General features: G+C 39.0%; 2 protein-coding genes across 19 annotated transcripts in view; both read right to left on the bottom strand.

Annotated features, from left to right (window-relative positions):
• Positions 1-7,595, bottom strand: part of LOC135105808 (uncharacterized) — a 48,328-nt gene extending 40,733 nt beyond the window's left edge. For 3 of the 4 annotated variants that reach the window (XM_064014362.1, XM_064014365.1, XM_064014363.1), the window contains exon 1: positions 7,136-7,593. The gene's annotated coding sequence lies outside the window, so the exon portion shown is untranslated. Of the gene's footprint in view, positions 1-7,135 lie in introns of all 4 variants that reach the window. The other variant, XM_064014366.1, reaches the window with a different exon arrangement.
• Positions 7,596-8,467: 872 nt separating this feature from the next.
• The window catches only part of LOC135105809 (src substrate cortactin-like), a 28,057-nt gene continuing 15,487 nt past the window's right edge, over positions 8,468-21,037 (bottom strand). For 10 of the 15 annotated variants that reach the window (XM_064014367.1, XM_064014379.1, XM_064014372.1 and 7 more), the window contains 5 exons: positions 20,892-21,009; positions 15,784-15,888; positions 12,751-12,886; positions 12,345-12,400; positions 8,468-11,696 (listed from right to left, as the gene is read on the bottom strand). In XM_064014367.1, the coding sequence (XP_063870437.1) occupies positions 11,607-11,696; positions 12,345-12,400; positions 12,751-12,886; positions 15,784-15,888; positions 20,892-21,009 (505 nt within the window). In that variant the 3' untranslated portion in view covers positions 8,468-11,606. The remainder of the gene's footprint in view (positions 11,697-12,344; positions 12,401-12,750; positions 12,887-15,783; positions 15,889-20,891; positions 21,010-21,037) is intronic. The other 5 variants (XM_064014370.1, XM_064014373.1, XM_064014380.1 and 2 more) reach the window with 1 other exon arrangement.

Here is a 21,037-nt window from a genome sequence, read left to right as displayed (position 1 = left end):
CACAAGATCTCCCCCAAAATAATTGTCTACGTGATAAATAACAGGAAGAATTAGTCATGGAAGAAATATTTTTGTAGGAAAATTTTCACACGAATCTTCAAGGACAGAATTTACATAGAAGCACTTGAACACCTCACATACATACTCCATCACATGTTCCACCCCTGTCCCTCCCTTTCCCCAAGTCTGGTAAGTAAACAAGTAACTCATGAGCACAATGAAAGTAATACTGCTGCAGGTCACTCACAGCATATTCATGGTAATTATAGTCTGTTAGTGATACTTGTGGTTGTGGTGATGTGTTGGTTTTCCACAGATACGACAAGACAGGAGGCTATTTTGAGACAGTGACTATATATTGGTGGAATTCTTGCCAATACGTCCCTGCCAAGCAATGCCCTTCCTTCAATCATTTGACTTTTGCCGCACAGAAGTATATTTGTGTTGGTGGCCATGAAAAAAAACTACATGATGAAGATAATAAATAAACATTGCACACATTTTATAGTGGAGGTTAATATACTTCATGACTGGCAATATTTAAAGCTAGTTCTATTTAAGCAAGTCTTTTTTTTTTTCTGACTGCCATTATTATCATTATTATTGATGCTGGTAGAAGCTGTAGCAATACTTAATACAGTCATCATTACTACTGTTATTCCATTCCATCACTACTAATGCCCACTACTAATTCTACGACAATGATCTATCACCACAACTGCCAATAACGAGAGCCATTACTTCAGCCTGCCACCAACCTTATCACACACATGGCTAATCATGTCCTCCACCACTCACATTATCATCCAGGCTGCTAATACCCATCAAGAGTAATTTTCCTGCTCACATAAAAAGTAACTCTCTCTCTTCATGCTGTGGCAAATGATACGTTTGACATAAGTAGGCAGCAAATAGCAGGCTTTCCCTCCCCCATTTACTTTTAACAGATGCATGTCATTCACCTACAGTGCAGAGGCAGACTGCCATCCACCACCAAAACTGCCACTACCAGCTACACTATCACTGCCTCCAGGACTACTGACATCAGCTACACTATCACTGCCTCCAGGACTACTGACATTCCAGCACTGAAGACTGACAATGCCAATGATGATATTCCATTAAACTTTTACTGACCTGCATATCTCTTTCTCACAAATATCACCTCTGACACACACACACACACACACACACACACACACACACACACACACTATTTTCCTACAAGATACACATACCCTGCATACACAAACAGTATGAACACAGAATTAAAACCAAAACTAAAATGTAGCATCTACACAAAAAACTGCATTGGTTATGGATGGGAGAGAGAGAGAGAGAGAGAGAGAGAGAGAGAGAGAGAGAGAGAGAGAGAGAGAGAGAGAGAGAGAGAGAGAGAGAGAGAGAGAGAGAGAGAGAGAGAGAGAGAGAGAGAGAGAGAGAGAGAGAGAGAAAGTTTTCATTAATTCTCATCTGATTACTGATAAGGCAGAATGAGTAACAAGTGGGATAATGATCAAGGCACACCACAATATAAAGTTTGTGATCAACAGTATCTTTCTCCAAATCAGCCTCCACATTCCTTACATCCAATACCTAAACATAAGCTACCCTATGGCTCAAGTGGTTGGATCATCTTACTCCCTTTTCCTGGAAGCACTGAGGACACACACAGGAAATGAGACCAGGACAAAAAGTGTTATTGCCAGGATTGCAGACTGTGAGTGACATGAAGGTTAGCACTCTGAGGCGTGCACACCTGCATCTCTGTGGCAATGAGTCTCCAATAAAGAAAGGCTGCCTCAAGGTTTGGTCTGCAGACAAGAACAACGGTGATATTCTTTTTTTCTTCTGAAGTAACGTGACTGCTTGACCATACTCTCTCTCTCTCTCTCTCTCTCTCTCTCTCTCTCTCTCTCTCCTCTCTCTCTCTCTCTCTCTCTCTCTCTGCTTGAGTATGTCACATTACATATGTATACGAATCTCATTCATATTTCACAAATTAACTATATTGATAAACAACTCAGAGACAATTAATTTATCCAAGCAACTATAATTTAAAGCAAGCAAAATTATGAAGACTAAGTACTACCTAGGAAAAGTAATTAATGAAACTGTAGGGACTTGTACTTGTAGTAAACAATCAGCATACTAATAGAATGAAAATATTTTGAATCACATAACCAAAATAGCAAGTCAGAGTGATATGATTACTTATCATTCCATATGTTGGCTTATGTCATCTTAATGTACACACACTCATCTGTTATTCATTACTTTATCACACAGAAAGACAAGTTCCATGCTCACACAGGTCAGCCTTTGACAAGTGATGAATGGAGATGTGCCAAACAGCTTGGTTATACACTCCTTCTGTCTGGCTTCTAGGTCGTTCTCCAATATGTGACACAAAGAGATCAGACAAGAGTGTATGGGTTTGCTGGCTCCATATGACACAGCTGATTACTTCATACTTCCTTGCACTTAATAAATCATTACATACACTACACACTAGCCTTTCTAATCACAAACACTTTTCGTTAATAAAAAGACATCATTCAAACAATTAATCTCATATGTTCACAGGATGCAGTCTCACCAGCAATAACTTAATGAGATGCATATGCTTTATATATAATTAGTTAACTGTACTGCAGTAAAAATATAATAATCATGTTATTGTTTACATAACATTAGTAATGCAGGATATCAATTTTCATCATGGACTACACGTCCTTGAACTCCCCACCACAACTTTACACAAGTGAGGTAAGAGCAGGACTTGTATCCCTTCACAGAAAAGCTTGAGTAAAACTTGTGTCATCTCAACACTGGGAGCAAAGATCAGAAGGGAGGGATGTGGTAAGATCTTATGACAGAGAGGAATGTTAGAGGTATATATAACACAGCTGTGCACATGAAAAGGTGTGAGTACTCCCACATAATCTTTCTACCACAAATAGTGTGGTATGTATATAGTATCATCAAGAGAGGAATGAGAGGGATGTAGGGCAAGTGAGAGATGAAAAGTGCTGTTGCCAAAGGGGAAATGAAAGAATGAATGAGAGGATGTAAGTGTGCAAATGAAAAGGCATGAGTACTACTAGGTAATCTTTTCTTCATGAATAGTAAATGGTATGTGATAAAAAAAATCAACATGTGAGGAATGTGAGGACTGAGAAAGGCAAGTAAGCATGTGTGTGTATGCATGTGTTTTGGCTTCATGATAGAACATACAAAACTAGTTAATATCATTCCAGATCACAGCAAGTCAGAGAAAGGACACTCATAGACACAACAAAGGAATAAAGGCAGATCCTTCTCACGTACCAAAAAAAGAACAGTTTCAACCTGGCTTCAACGAGCCTCAACAGGCCTGAACACACTGAGAGGTGAGAACCATCATATACTTGTATTCACTTAAACCAGAACTGCCACACGCGAGTAAATCCCCCTTTACACTATCATATACTAGTAAATCCCCCTTTCACTATCATATTAAGCTCTAGAGATCCATCTGACCTATCAAAAGATTTACTTGCTTCTCAGACCATGGCTTAGTTTACGATGGTGAATACTTCTCTGGGGAATTACTGTGCCAAAATGAAATAGTGCTCATTACTTTGAATGGTATAAATGGTGGCAGCCAATCATCCAAGTGTGTGTGTGTGTGTGTGTGTGTGTGTGTGTGTGTGTGTGTGTGTGTGTGTGTGTGTGTGTGTGTGTGTGTTGAAGGGTTGTATGTTTACATACATTGTTTACTTTTATCTATATCATGACTGCTTTACTGTCAATCTTGCTCATTATCTGTTTAATTTATTTCAAGTTTTGAAGTGTCATTTTACTTGCCAAACAATGAGTCTTCATCAACTGTCAACCTTGTCTATGATTTATTTATTTTGAAATTTTCTGAACTGTGAGATCTTACAATAAATTTATAAAGCTAGAAAAACCTTCCAAATTGACTGGTATCCATTACAATCCATCACATTCTCAGTCTTCCCCTGGATAAAAAAAAAAAAAAAAAGGCTATAAACTTAATGAAATTTTTTTTAAACAAATCTGCCCTGGATTAGGTTCTCAATCTATAAGACCAACAATATTTCTAGATTGGTCTGCTGTGAGTCACATCTCACTCACTAGACAGTCAGGTACATGGCAAGAGAGAGCAGGAGGATGATGGACTAACAAGATTGGATAATGAAGGGTTTGTCTCTCTTACCTATATTTTCTTGTGAAAGGAAGGGAAAGAAAGATAAAATGAAGACACATATCTGATAGGTACCTACAAATATTTGGCAATGTTCAATACCAGCATATCAGTTAAGAGAACTAACAAAAAGACGAGATTAGGATAAGTACGTGACAAGTGCAAATATTTGGCCATGCATAGCAGTGAATGCATTGACATAACTTGCATTAGAAAATTTTAATCTCAAAATGAAGGAAATATCTGATAAGTATAAATATTTGGCCATGAATTAGTTAACTGAGTTCACAACTGATAAATGATGACAAAATAAAGAAAATATGTGACAAATGTAAATATTTAGTACAGTACAGTAACAAATTAGTAAACAGAACTTAAAAACACATGAAATGAATGAAAAATTAAATAGTTAGATACCTGCCAAGTGCAAACATCTATCAGTGTAAACAAAACAAGAGTATATAGCTGACAAATATAAACATTTAACATGTGACCACCATGAATCATTTAGCAAGCATTACTAAACCATACAGACTCCATGAATAAGACAACAGTTACCAGACAGCTACTCCTCAAATCAGTTATCAATATGCAGCACTTATATCACACACGAAGGTTAGGTAGGCACTACTCAAACATCGCCTTATCAGATATCACACTGAGAGGAGAAAAACCCATGTAGGAATGAGATGTTGGCTTCACACACCCATCAACCCCTGAAACCTTACCACTGAAATAAGCACAGCATGAAGTAGCAAAACCGAATCACTGTAAGTTCCCAATAAGGTGGTGTTTATTTAGAGTATTTTCTGACTCAATGACACAATGAGTCTATTTAAGTTGAATTAAATATGGAAATGCTAGGGTCATTAATTCTGAGTTTTATGTACTGAGGTCCTGACCATAGACACCATGACCACAATGATCCTTAAGAGGCCACAGGAATTTAGTTATTTACCATAATGATCCTTAACTACATCTTTTCTTAATTACTAACCACTCTGAGACATCTTTACTTGTTCTTTAGCCACCTTGAATCTTTAAACTGGGTAGAAACTGCAAAATATGTTCTTTTTCATCCCTGTTTTCTTGTAGATGCTTCTTTAATGCATTTTTGTGGTGCTGTTCATTGTTTTGCATTACAGTGAAAGGGTTAACAGACCAAGGGATTTACTTATCAAAATGATCTTTTAAGAGTCTATAAGGTGTTATCTGTCAGTGATCCTAAAGCCAATGGAAATTATGAGTGATCCTTGAGAGCCAATAGAAGTTATCTACAAGTGATCTTTAAGGGCATGGGAATTATCTGTCAGGAAGCCTCAAACCCAAAGGGAATTCTCTAGAAGTGGAGTCATGGCTTTATATTTAAGTCACTCCCAGGTTTCCTCTTTGTGGTGTATAGTTCTCTCTATACCATCCATGTGTTATGTACAGTGCCAAATGCTTCAAACTCTTAGTACTCAGGTTGTCATATTGTTATGATCATTGTTATTGTTGTTGTTGTTGGTGGTGATCAAGGAAGTAAAAGAAAATGGTGGTGGTGGTGTTGTTGCAGATCTATAGAGTATTGCTGTATTGGGGGGTAATATGTATTTAGTTAAGGAAGGTGTTGATAGAGATGGTAATGATCAATATGAGAGTTTATAGGGAAACTTAGATAAGATATAACTTTACAATCACCACCAATATATAACAGCCAGATGGTGATGTGTACTCCATATAAAAACAATAATATTTACAACTTGTAGCATAAAATACAGTAGGTACTCTGAGCATAATATTCCACAATGGTTTATCAACCTCACAAAATACTTTACCTATAACATATCAAAATTTAAATAATATATAAATCTGGACACTGTAAACCTCAAACTTCACTACCTAGCTTCCCCAACTAGCTACTCCTGGCTATTTGATATTCATCCCCTGAGCACTGAGACTATCAATCCCTAAGGCACCTAACCCCATATCGAATACCTAATCCTTTAAAAAATCCTTACTGAGTTGAGGATTACAGCACTCATTCCGACATTCACAAGGGTGACTGTTCCTTGCAGACTATGAATGAGGTTTATTTGACAATCTGATCATATACAGCAGGTTCATATTCAGTTAACTAACCACGATATTCACCCATGCATACCAAAATCCACGACAAATACAAGTTTCATCTAAAAATATGTCCTGTTACTAAATATAGCCTCTCTTCCTAACACAACTGGCTCGGGCTACCTTCACACACATAAACACTCCAACTATTATAAACTACAAGCACCATCACCACCACCATCACCCACTGCGCACTGCTAGCTTGTCAAATTGTAGGCTGAATAGTTCCCTACCACCTCTACGTGTTCAATCCTACCACACGCCAACCTTTGAACGAGAACGGGGGGGGGAACACCACGAACAAAATGGCAAACTACACACACACACACACACACACGTACATACACATACACACACAGACACACTCACATATGCACCTCACTAATCACCACAAATCCTATCAAACACCCGCTTGCTCCACTCCCAAGGGACGCCAAAAGACAACATCGGAGATTTGAAAAGCGAGAGGAGGTCGGGAGGACGGGCCTTCGCTTCCCGCCCCTTTTCCTAAACGATACCAGCGTCACTTATATGCCCCTTAAACCATCCATACGAATTGCCCTTTTGATCCCCAGTACGAAATACGATACGCATCTAAGTAAAACGAAGGAAATTATGTTATCAACTCAGAAATAACGTTAAAAGCGAAATATAAGATACGGGTCATAAAGTTGGTATATTGCAACTAAACCTTCACGAGCATTAACTGTAGACATTTGGGAAGGGATAAATAGTTGACAGATATACTGCAGGTGTTCATAAATCAGTGAGAAGTGAAGTAAATGACAAAATAACAGAAGTCCGTTGTTTGCTTACCTTGCCTTCCGCTGTGTAGTGTGATTGCCTTGCTGTCTGGCCACGCTGGGGTAAATCCTGTATGGGAGGACGCAAGGGGCTACTCACGCCTCACATGTCACCCTCGAGAACCACCACAACACTCACAAACACTAATATCGCCGCCTCAAAATAATGTAAACATGGAGGTTCAGCCCCACATCAACACTGTTACTGGCCCTTCCCGGCGACTTCTGCCTGTGTCCCGCTGTCCACGGCCGCTCAGGGGTGTCAGCTGGACGTACAGGCTTGCCCGGTGGGAGTGCGGGGAGCTAACACCAATTTGTGTGGATCTGACAGGGTATTTTCAGGAGCGGGAGTGTGGTGTGGGTGCTACAGGTCAGCCATCTTGGAGCGCCGCCACGGGGGCCTCGAGCACGGCGCCCCGCACTGCGCACGCCTAGAGGGCTGCGTCTCTTTCCATCACATCATATTATAAAAATTTCAACCTATTCCCCATTTTTACACTTTAATCAGTTCTTTTAAGAGTATCAAAACCTATTTAGTATTGTGTTTTAACTGTTTTGTTACTGTGTTTAAGTGTTTTCATACATGTTTTGGTTGTTATTGTTTTGGGACAAACAGACGCGCCACTAAACGTTTCATACAGGATCATATTTTCGATTTTAATTTTGAAGCAAAATATTTGCACTTCACCCTGTAAATATTGTCAGAGTGGTCATTATTACCTATACACATCTCGCTATATAATGTTATGTTTTGTTGTTATGCCAGTGTCCGTATTTCCGCGATGTTTGTTCAGTGCTTACATTCATTATAACTGCCTTTACCCTGAGGCTATCATTTTGACTCATGACTTAAAATAACTTCCATATAGCATAATATACTCGTATGATGTCTCCGGACAGGCATATGTGACAATCTTACAACCGCTTGCCGGTGTAGCTCATCCCTAACTTGTGTAAAATACTGCGACACCAATATTTCTCTATAACTCAAACTCCACACAATTTTACTTTTCTTTGTTCTCCTTTTCCTTTTCTTACTTCAATATAAATCTCACACTTTATAACCTAATGAAGAAAATACCCCGTTTTACGTAATAAATAGTAAGCCAACTGCCACTACGTTAGCCTAGGCCTACTAGCGTAGTATCCCATTGCTGGACGTCCTATATGCGTCACATCTGTTCTCTGCAGCACCCATTCACCCTAAGCGACACAAAATGTACCCTATATGAAATTCACTTTTCCACCATAGTCTTGTTGTAAAACACCGTAAGATCGTTTTTTGTAGTAAAAAAAAATCCTAATTCTATGGCAATCTATATATTCATAAATAAAACCATACAAATGATTTATCAGCTTTTATTCATGTCTAAATTATTCTTAGTATATACATTTTAAATAAAAACGCAAAGACATCAATAGTGGCAACATTAATTATTCAAAAATGTCTGTATATATATAATTACTTTATTACTCTGTCCGCACAATATACTAATAGGAATCAGTTTTTCTTTGTCGGAACATCAATTCCTGCCCACCAGTGAGCAAGGAGGAGTCTGTTAGGGAGTAGAATTTTAGTACTAAAGGTTACAGTGATATGACGCAGTTACGCGGCCGATCAATGACCGCTCAACGTTCTCCATAAACTTTGCCGTCACCAAAAGTACTTCCGTCCAACACCATCAAAATGTGGAAAAAATAACAAATAATAAATAAAATAAAATAAATAAATAAGTAATGTAATATAAAACTCCCTATTACCATTATGACCAATATTTTTTTTTTTTCATGGCGGCAGGATAAAAATCGGTGTCTAAAATAAATACGGATTACAAAATACCATCCATTAACCATACTAAATTGTTCCCCAAGACTCTTTCAACTCGAGAATTAAAGTTCTCCTTCCTTGCCCTGCAGTGCGATGAAGGAAAGACCTGTCATTCATCAAGAAGAGTACAGCTATGGTGATAAAAACAAGGCATTCAGTCCTTCACCATTCACTCAAAATCCTCACGCACAGAAAAGTATTACTACCAGTTTGAAGTGGAAGCCATTATTATAATAACATACAATCATATCTCTTCCCTAGATCACATCCCAGTCCCTGATGCAAGTTTATTTTCCACTGAATTCAAGCTGTATGTTGTAAATTGATTAATAAAAATCTTGTAACATTAAAATAGAGTAGTCATTGTCATAGGTCACGTAACATACCACACTCACTCTCAGTGTTAAGCGTTTTCCCTTAATCTTAAGTCCTCTGATCTATCAATCGTCAGGATTTCCAAGACTGTCAGCAGATCATGGGACATAACACTGAGGGAGAAAGTTTGCCACAGCAGAAATGAGTGTAGGTTAATGAACTTCTGACCTCGACTGTACCAAGAAGACACAACATTTGATCTAAAAGGTATTAAAATTACATACCAGACACTAGACACTAAGTGAAATATTTTGTAAATTGATTAAAAACACATTTTGACATTTCCTTACACTTAATGTAATGTTTGATTGACAGGCATAATTGAAACACAAAGAACCAACATTAATTAAAATGAGAGGACACTGTTTGCTACTGCACTATTTTTGATACTTATGCTAACAGTCAGCCGTCATAAGACCAATACACTTGATTGGTTGTTGCAATGCTTGGTCTGAGTGAGCAAGGAACATCTCACCCCCCATGCTCCTATTAATGTAAATTCATTTCCAATATTGTGTTTGTTTCCGCATCTAGCTTTATCTCCTCTTAATTAGTTTCAAGTAACCTTAGCCTTCCTATGCCATACTCTCAGATGAAAAACCTTACATAAATCCAGATCACTTTGTTGTGGATGTTGACAAGTTTAATTTTGTTTTACTACTTGACACAATGAATACAAATGTAGGTATGAAGTGTTTATCTTCTCTTTTTTTGATAAGCCCTTGGTACTTATAAGACATGAGGTATAGAAAACTTAGTCTCTATATTCCTTGTGTATCATAAAAAGTGACTAAAGGATGGAGTGTAGAGACTGGAAACCTCCTCCCATGATTAGGTTAAGAGGAGAATGGGCACCTAGGAGTTCAGTTCTCCCCAAACCATGATGTAGATGTCTGTAGGTGTCTCAGCTATCACACTTAAGAGAAAAATGTCTGCCTGATAAATAAATTAACAGTGCATGCCTACCTGCCTAGAGCTTATTAAATCTGGAGAAGTATATATATATTGGTGCTATTAATCTGCATTATCGTGAACAGATATATGGCCAATTTTGCCTATGACTTAAACATTCATGCTTTTATCTATCTACCTATTCATGCTAAGTACAGGGTTGCTAGGTAAGTGACAAGGAGGAGGAGGAAAAGTATCAGAACAGTATCAGGAGTTTGTTGCACCACAAGTTGTCTTTACATGCTGTTTGCTTCAATTCTTTTCTAGCCACTGTATATGAAATTAGTCTTTCCAAAGATCATTTACCATTGTGGATGGAAGATTTTACATCTCTTCAAGAAGCTGTGTATCAAATTGTTTCTTAGATAGATTGTCTAAAAATCAAAATACTGTAATGCTTAAAATGCTTTTTGTCTGGCGTTCCTCCTGAATAACTATGACCTACTTGCCTAATGCAACTAGTACACAAATTTGTAACGTCTCTGTGTGAGCCTCTGATGATACAATGCAATCATATGCGCTCTCAAATGTACACAGCCACATACACCCAATGTACACACATCTTGGTGTGACCTGCCACACTTACAGGCATGTGAGGAGGTACAACCATGTGCACTCATTAACAATCACATGTGCACACTGTAATAATCTATTAGCTCAATTGCAGGACCCCAACAATTTGATAAATTATATATATATTAAAAACATATATAAAAACCTATTTAACTAAATAACAAAAATCAGGATAGAGACAACACCAGAGCAGCACAAACCTACATAGTGAAGAGCTTCTGTTGTCTCTAACTGCATCATCAAAATAAAAGAGCACCAAATAAAAATCAGTAAGTAGGTACATCAGTAAATAAGATTAAAAAAACCTAGTCAGAGATGACAATACAGCCAAAACCTGCCTAGTGTGAGCAGTTGCTGCAATCAGACCATCCTAATTAATGACTTTGTATATAATACCTGGCAGGCAGGTTGCTCTATCTTACCACCTAGCAAGATTCAAAGCAGTGTCCTAAACCTGTTATCATGAGCATTAAAACAGCAATCAGCTGAGATAGTAATAAAAATATGCTAAAAATTTGGCAACTGTAGCTTCTTTATAAAAACAATAACTTCCTGATTTTTATCACAAAGAGTCTACAGTGTCTACCTCAACAATTGCAACAACAATGAAAGCCTTCCTGGCAACTGACATTGATGCTCTGTGCTGTCAGCCATCAGCTGAACCAAGGTGGCATTGCGGTGGTCTAGGGCATCTAATCCACTTGGCTGTGTGTCATCTATATCTGGAGTGACCTTGGGTCCCCCAGAGCGGCTGACCTCACTGCGTGGGGCTATGTAGCTGGACATAATTGGCTGGAAAAAGTCCATACTGGCCATTACACCAGCCACGCCACCAGCCCTCATCAATCTGTGGGCAAACACACATAACTATATAAGGGTCACTCAATAAAATGTTTAAACAAATGTATACGGATCAACACTAGTGATTGCAACAGGACACAGGATCCAAGCTGGACAGGTGAACAAACATAACTCAGGACAACATAACTATATAAGGGTCACTCAAAGTTTAATGGACTGAGAACCTGCTTTTGATACAGACTGAGAGATTTATTTTAGGAATGAGACTGGAAAGGAACAGCATTCCTAACAAGTGTCTTTCCATGATCTTCATTACATCACTAAGTACACCAAAAGGATGAAAGAGTGAGAAAATAATGAGTGAGAATAATGTTACTATGTCTGGCACGAACTATGTTGTACTTGTGTTGTTCCGGCTGGGTTAAGTTATGTAACTGTTAGTGAGACAAAGCATGACACTCAAGGATGGATGCAATACAGTGAACCTTTTGTTTGCTTGATACACTGATAAGCACTCTGATAGTGCTCTATAACTGATAAGAAAGAAATAGTTTGCTTGCGATCATAATAATCCAGACAAAAACTCTACTCAAAACAAGGACTGACCTGATTTCTACTGAGATGGAAGGATGAATCTGGAACAAGATGGAAAAGAATACAATGGAAGTGGAAAACAAGACAGACAGTGGCTTACCATTTCAATGTTGGTCAGGATGTCATCAGGATCAAAGGAGATCTCATCTGTGTCAGCTGTAGAAAAAGGAAAAGTATTAAGCCATGATAAGACTTATGAAGTTCAAACAAGCAAATACAAATGATCATTAATACACCTGGTGCTTCAGTGACTATTAATACATTATGAGTAATCTTCCTTTTGATGGTAGATGAGACTGCTGTTGCTACATTAAAGTATTTAATATACAGATTCTTCTGGAAATTCACCGCCTTCACTGCAATATCACCAGTTAACTTCAAACATGGCTTCCTTTGTTTTTAGTTTTCATGCTTTCAACACCAACAACAACGAGCACTTGCTGAATAAACATTGCCTTTGTTTCACTAATTCTCATTCATCTCACATCACCACTGCTGCCACTCACCAGCCTGGTAGTCAAACAGAGCAAATGCTGTGATGCCCATGGACTCATCCTGCGGGGCGTCTGTGGCTGGGGCAGGTGGTGCAGGAGAAACAGCTGGGGGCACAGCAGCTGGCTCTTGACAGGTGACCACTGGGCTCTGTCTCCCCATAACACAAGGAGGAGGGGAAGTAGGGAGGCAGAGGAAGGGAGGGAAGGAAGAAACATTTCGATTACAATCAGTCATCAGTAACATCACATGAATCTTACCTTTTTCTATTTTAGTTATCAGTGCTCAATCAGCAGAGAAGACAGTGTCTCAATAAAATGTTTAAACAAATGTGTACAGATCAACATTAGTGATTGGCAACAGGACAAAGGATCCAAGCTGGACAGGTGAACAAACATAACTCAGGACTACATGACGTGCATCTCACAGCAACGATAACCTGCTGCCATACTGTTGCCGCTGCCATGCTGCGACACACAGCATAGCAGCACATGCCACAAAGATACACACACACTCATAATGCTGCCCTGTTTCCCTGTCACAAAAAATGGAGTACCATCTATTAACTCTCATTCTCTTCTCCCAGTGAACCACAAGGCCAAAATTTTGTGGGTTGCTGCTGTGCCCCTGCAATTCACACACTCTCAAAGATGTGCTGTTCATACCAATGCTCAGTGAAAAAGGTGCAAAAGTCAGCTATGAAAAAACACGGCAATACCTAAGCAATGAGGCTTCAGCATAATTTTGGCAGCTGAGGCACAAAGCTTGTTAGTATAATCAGCAAAAAAAAAAAAACAATTCCCTCTCAACAATAGAGATTATCAAAATGTGAAAGAATAATTTAACTGGTTATCTTAGAGTACCTTCTGAGAGAGAGAGAGAGAGAGAGAGAGAGAGAGAGAGAGAGAGAGAGAGAGAGAGAGAGAGAGAGAGAGAGAGAGAGAGAGAGAGAGAGAGAGAGAGAGAGAGAGAGAGAGAGAGAGAGAGAGAGAGAGAGAGAGAGAGAGAGAGAGAGAGAGAATAAAAAGCAGACACCCTAATAGACAAAGACAATATAAGCAACAAGAGGAAACAGTAAAAGCAGACAGGACAAAAAATGAATCAATGAAACAATAAGAAAAAAAAATAATTGAGACAAATACATATATAAAGATGGAAAATAACAGACACACAAACAAACCCCAAAATAAGCATAAAGGAGACTACACTACCAAAACTGACATAATGAAGAGGGGAAAGACAACACCATGACAGAATACAAGAAACGGAAGAGTTATAATAGTGAAGTAAAAGAAAGTAGTATTTATAAAAGCTCTTCCCTCCCTCATCTGACTCACACAAGGCAGAGGAGGAGGAGGAGGAGTCAGGAGGAGTCAGGAGGAGTCAGGAGGAGGAGGAGTCAGGAGGAGGAGGAGGAGGAGGAGGAGGAGTCAAGAGGAGGAGGAGGAGGAGGAGGAGGAGGAGGAGGAGGAGGAGGAGGAGGAGGAGGAGGAGGAGGAGGAGGAGGAGGAGGAGGAGGAGGAGGAGGAGGAGGAGGAGGAGGAGGAAGATGTTATAAGACAAACCCAAGATATACAAAAGCAAAAGGAATTTACACACGCACACACACACACACGTGTACATATGCACAAACAAGCAAACACACACACACACACACACACACACACACACACACACACACACACACACACACACAAAATCAACATAACTCATAATTTTCTCTCTCTCTCTCTCTCTCTCTCTGAAGCTTACAATATAAATCTTTCTGCAGAAGTATGCAATGTGTGTGTGTGTGTGTGTGTGTGTGTGTGTGTGTGTGTGTGTGTGTGTGTGTGTGTGTGTGTGGGGGGGGACATCTCCACCCATCTTTATTTATTTATTATTCTATATGGGCATCACTGGGTGTGATGGCAGCTGCCACCGCCTTGCCACAGTCTGCTGTGACGTGCAACCAACCTATGTGGTAAGGGTCTGGAGTTGTGAATGTGCGAGTGTTTGTGTCTTGTTGTGTGTGTGTGTGTGTGTGTGTGTGTGTGTGTGTGTGTGTGTGTGTGTGTGTGTGTGTGTGTGTGTGTGTGTGTGTGTGTGTGTGTGTGTGTGCCTGTGCACGTGTGTGTGTGTGTGTGTGCAGAGTTGGATGCCTTAGGAATCACTTCCACAAGTAGCAAATTCTGCAATAATTGTGGAAATATAATTTTGTTTGCAGCTTAGTATTTTGCAAGTCATGTGAATATAAATGTATCTCATTCATTATTACAAACAACTCCAAACTTCACAAATTCACTTCTGTTAGATAAAAGAGAGCAAATACATAACCATATATAGTGAATAAGGAATTATAGAATGTTTATAACAACTCCATCATGAAGGTATCATCCCAAGCTTTATTTAATAAATCTTCTGACAGTATCCAAGATAAAATCAAAATGATACTTGGATACTGTCAAGGATACAAACCCCTGCCAATGACAGAGTTTCACTTTCACTTGTGGTTTGTTGTTGTTGGTGTGTGTGTGTGTGTGTGTGTGTGTGTGTGTGTGTGTGTGTGTGTGTGTGTGTGTGTGTGTGTGTATGCAAGCACTTTACGTAGGATGCCACAGTTGCATACTGCTCTCTCTCTCTCTCTCTCTCTCTCTCTCTCTCTCTCTCTCTCTCTCTCTCTCTCTCTCAGACACACTGGAGGAGGCATCACATACAATTTAGAGGGAATTTAGTTATGGTAGCTGTTTACAAAGCAGTTATTATTATTATTATTATTATTATTATTATTATTATTATTATTAATATTATTATTATTATTACTATTATTATTATTATTACCACTATTGATTAATTAATCAAGATGATAATGATGATGATTATGATTATGAGGCTGAGGAGAAGTGTGTTAGAAAGAACGATAATCACAGTAGAATAACAATGCTGAGTAACAAAGGAAAAGGGTAATGATGAAGATGGCAATGGAGGGGGAGAAGGAAGAGGAGGAGGGACGTAGGAATAGAGGAAGGAATGTAGGTAATGGAGGGAGGGGAGGGAGGGAGGGTCACCTGGGGAGTGTCGCCCATTAGGAGGAGTTCTTGCCTGCGCACCTCAGCCTCCAGTCGCTCCTTCTCTGCCCTGAAGGCCGCCTCCTCCGCCGCCGCCCGCTCCGCCTACCAACCAATCAACCAAGCAACCAGTGTGCAGGCGCGGCAGCCAATGCTTGCTTGCTTGCCATCTATCTATCTCTCAATCCCTCATTCTCTTGCTTACTCATGTATCCATTTATTAATGTCCTTAATTTTAATTATTTACACCCTCACATGCTTATTATTCACTCTTTCTCACTCTCTCTCTCTCTCTACTCCACTCATGCATTTATTCTATTTGTTCTTACGGGTTTCCATTCATCACTTCACTTTGCTGTACTTAATATTACCAAATCTTTTCCAGCAATTTTATCACCTGAGGGCATGCAAACATGACAATGCAAACACTGGGTGATCCTCTCACTTGCTCAGTGTGTATTTCTGTCTTCCTTTACTAGGTGTGGAATACAGACTTTGTGAATTCCTAGTAAAATGCTCATTATTTTGGATTATTTGTATTTATATAATCCTGTATCTTCCAAACACACAAATGTTTGGTAGGAATACAGAGTCAGTATGCCACAAATTTTAAAAGACTATAATACATAGAGCCAATCATTTGCTAAGGATGTTACCATATTCATGTGTCCTTAGGTGGCAAAATGAACAGGACAGAGTTGATGACACTAAGTACAACTCACTCATAGCCTTACTTGCAACACTACAATTCACGTTCATTCCTCTCATTCTAATTCACTTCTTCCACATTTTTTTTCTATTTTTTCGCTACTGCTCAACTAAATGCCTCAATCCATACTTTCACACACTTTCATGCACTCCACTCACAAACTCACACCAAAGACCACATAGTCCTTGCCCAAACCTACATACAGAACAAGCATTAGAATGACCTCACTCACACATCACTTGCCAGCCATTCAAGACAGTCTTTTTATGTATTGTTGTTGTTGTTGCTGCTGCTTCTGCTACTGCTGCTGCTTAGGGAGGGGGAGGGTAATACTATCTACCATAAGAAAAGATATTGCACTGATATTGTTTAGAACTACATACAGGGAACACCAAGAGTCCTGAGGAAGTACACCAACACACAGGAGGACTCCTACTGACATGAAAATGGTTACTACACATGGACATAAATATATCAAAGTGTCTCAATTATAAAAAAAAAAAAAATATAGGGGGAGGGATCTTTTCCCTAAGTACTGTAATTTGCTTCCCAGCATATACAAACCTCCCAGAAGATGAAACTCACACAAGTCTAGTGTAAGTATTTGAAGTACAGAAAGACATGTCATGTCACCAAACAGACAACAGAGTCACAGAATGTCTGGTGAAGAACTTAACACTGCTGCCCTTTACTGACACCTTGCCAGGTGTTCAACCTCACACTGAACCTCTACATGTGCCTGACTTTACTGGAGTGTGTGCTTGGAGTGGTAACACAATACACATACATACATACATACATACAATCTATAGGGGGAGGGGAGGGAGAGAGAGAGGGTGGTGGGATTCCACAGGCCATGAAAGGTGCACATATACTTGGGGACATCCACACATACAGTTCATGCTGATGTGATGTGATGGGTGTGCCTGGAGGATGTGTTGTGCTGTCACCATCAGGCTGTCTGTCAGTCTTGGGGTTTTGTTGGTAAAGACTGTGCAATGCTGACCAATGTTGCACAAACACCAAGGATGGATAGGGAAGGTGCTTGGGTGGAAGGTTGGGAAGAGAAGTAAAAAGAAAAGAGATGGCAATGGAGGGATGGAACTGAAGCAGTAAAGGCACCCCTTGTGGAATGGGTAAGTGCAAGGATGAAAGAAGGTAGGTAGAAGAGAGGAACAAAGGTACACCTGGAGTGATGGGGGAGTTGACTTATAAGACATATGACCAATGCAAGGGTAAAGGCCATGGGAGAGGAACCAGTATACATCTAAGGTAATGAAAAATAAAGGATGGAAGTGGGGATAGGTGATGGTGTAAATATGGTTGCATAAACACCAATCTAGGCCTTGTAACATGGTGTGTTATGGTCACTTATGCACCACTCAAGGCATTATAACATGGATCACTACCACAGCTACAACATCCACCAGCCTCACCTCATACATGACACCAACATTGACAGGCTAAATCTAGTTGCTTGCAGCTAAAGAAACCAATGCCTTAAAAAATATTAATAAATAAATTAAAAACATATTGCTGGGTAAAAAAAAATATTAAGCAAAAATTATTAAGTTAACGTATAAATTATTAGCTTTTAACCATTAGACATTAACTAAAGCTCTAAGGAGGCAAAAAATAACAAATAAACAAAAATAAGTAGCCAGCAGATTTATGGCATTTTTAAAAAGCGATATGAAAATGAACATCTAAGAAAAATTACCACTCAATTATTACCAAGTATTTACTCTAAGAAAAAAAACACCAACACACAAAAAAAATATTTAAGGAAAAGGCAACACAGAGCTGAAGCATAATGAAAAGCATAATGGGGAAAAAAAAGATACATGATATGATGTGAGAAAGGAAGTGGTAAAATGACTGAATAGTACTCAAATGAGAACTGGAAGAGGTAGAAGGGAGAGGACTGGAAGTGGTAGAAAGGAGAGGAAAGTCAGCATTGAAAGAGAAAGAGCACAGTAAGCAGGCAGGGTATTAGAGCAGGATGAAGAAGAGACAAAGGACAAGAAAGGGGAAAGGCAGAGTGGGGTCACAGATTCAGACAAGGTCCTAAGGTTACTGTGACACTTCCTCTTTCTTTCTGAGACTTTTGTGATGGTTTACATGTTACCTCATAATGTTGAAGAGTTTTCAGGAAAGTGAATGAAAAAGAGACATAAAAGATGACATCGCACTTGGCAATATTCAACAAGCCACAGCTCAAACAGCAAGTGGTGAGCAGCAACTGAACACTAAGTCTTAACATGTAATACTTCATCTACTCAACCAACAGTGGTGAGATGTAAACTGTACTTGTCATAGAATTCTTTCAATCAACTTGGAATTTTAGCAATGAAGATTAGAAAACAAAATGTGTTTTGGTTGAGTCATAGCTACTGAGCAGTTCACAGGATGGTCTATCACTCTTTCCATTAACAAGTGTGCAGTATGGAGCCTCCAAAATACTTATTTTCTCATTGTTTTGGGTGTAGACACATCTCTGGGTTTTGTTTACATGAAAATAAACACAAATTTTTATGGATGATATTGTTGTTGCTCACACTGTCAGATATATTGAAAAGTAATTGTGATTTACTGATGAATACATCCTACACATTCAAATTCCAGTCCACCTGACCAACTGCTCATTGTTTACTGAGAAGCTCCTGAATTAAACAAAGAACTAAACTCAGCAATCCAATCTCAAGATCAAGTAATCCTGGTTGTAAAATCTTGCCACTCAAGTTTGTGCTCATCAATTTTTGCCTAGTGTGATGCCACACCCGTGTCTGTACAAAAGGCACGGCCCAGGTTCACACTTAGGATGTCCTCAAATACAGGACCTCAGTGTCCCAGTTTCATTTAGTTATTTTCTTCAAGTCTTCCAGTACAGTAATAATCAAAAGTATTACTCCCAGGTGGTACATCTCTCACTGTTCCTTTGTGCATGTAAACAATTCCCTTTCAGTCACTTTCTTCCACCTCATTTGGACCTTTCCTCTTCTACTTAGTGTGTATAGAAAATTATAATGAAAATAATCAAAACTTAAAAAAAGCAATGGACTGAAATACTAAATACTAAAAACAAGTAAAAAGTGCAAAAATTACTATTACTACTGTTCCACATATCAATGTCATATGTACATGTGTGAATGTGTTCCGACCTAATTGTTCTTATCTACTTTCTTACAAGAGTGAGTCAAGCTTGATGTATCCTTTTCTTTAATCATAATTTTCTTCACAACTGAAAATTTTTACACACACAACTTCTCCATAAATATATTCATCTATTGTCCAGCTCAGAAAGCTGAATTTTTTCATATATCTTTTCTAAAATTTTCTTACACATTTTCTTGCTGTTTCTTCTTAATGATGACTGTCTAGACATTAAATATATTCATTAATAACAACCTTTCAATTTATCTATGATGTGACTGTACTGCATAATTATATTCAATTTTTCTCTGCTCTCCTCCAGTAATGAAAACTGAAGCTTAATAATCTTTCTTCATACCTATGATTTCCCAGGATAGACACTCGTCTTATGGCCATTCTCTGTACCTTCTAAACCTTCACAGTATGATTTTTCAGTATGGATTCCATACTAAATTTTTGGACACTGGTCCTAAAAGTAATGTATTTTCTTTTCTTTCTTTCTTTCTTTCTTTTTTTTTACCATTTCCTCACTGATCAAATGAAAGGCTACTCTTGTGTTTGGTGACAGGTTTCTTCCTTTTCATTTATGGTCTTTGGGTAATGTTTTTTTATTTGAAGTTAATCATAAACTTTTTCCCTGTGACCTATTGCTTCCTGGTTTGCATTCTTACTCAGGCCTCTTTACAATTTTCCCAAGTTTTATTACATGACATTTTTTGGGGACTGAATTCTAAATATGTGTGTGTGTGTGTGTGTGTGTGTGTGTGTGTGTGTGTGTGTGTGTGTGTGTGTGTGTGTGTGTGTGTGTGTGTGTGTGTGTGTGTGTGTGTGTGTGTGTGTGTGTGTGTGTGTGTGTGTGTGTGTGTGTGTGTGTGTGTGTGTGTGTGTGTGTGTGTGTGTTTTAAGTGAAAGAAGTAGCATTAGTATCAGTTATTGATTATGAAACACAAGGAGGAAGAGGAGGAGGAGGAGGAGGAGGAAAGGTGGAGAGCCAGTCTGATGGACAGTCAAATCACAAAAAGTCAAGAGTCCTTTTAACAGTCCTCTATATTTAACCCATGAGACAGAAAAGTTCAATAGTATGTGTGTGTGTGTGTGTGTGTGTGTGTGTGTGTGTGTGTGTGTGTGTGTGTGTGTAACAACCTTTCATCAGGGACCTTGTCTGCATGGCCCAGTTGAGGCAGAGAGAAGAGGAGGCAGAGGAGGATGAGGAAGAGAAGGAAGACAGGAAGAAGAGAGGCCCCACCTGTTCAGGAGTAGTAGTGGAATTGGAGGCAGCGACTGCAGCAGCAGCAGCAGCAGCAGCAGCATCCTGAAGGTAATGGGCATCCTCCTCAGGCAGAGCAGCCTCCTCTCTAGCTTTCCTAAAAAAACAAGTAACAAATGAAGAAG

This window comes from Scylla paramamosain, chromosome 12 (assembly GCF_035594125.1).
Source record: "Scylla paramamosain isolate STU-SP2022 chromosome 12, ASM3559412v1, whole genome shotgun sequence".
NCBI lineage: Eukaryota > Metazoa > Arthropoda > Malacostraca > Decapoda > Portunidae > Scylla > Scylla paramamosain.
The sequence above is the reverse complement of the archived record's forward strand: the minus strand, read 5'-3'. Positions and strand labels throughout refer to the sequence as shown.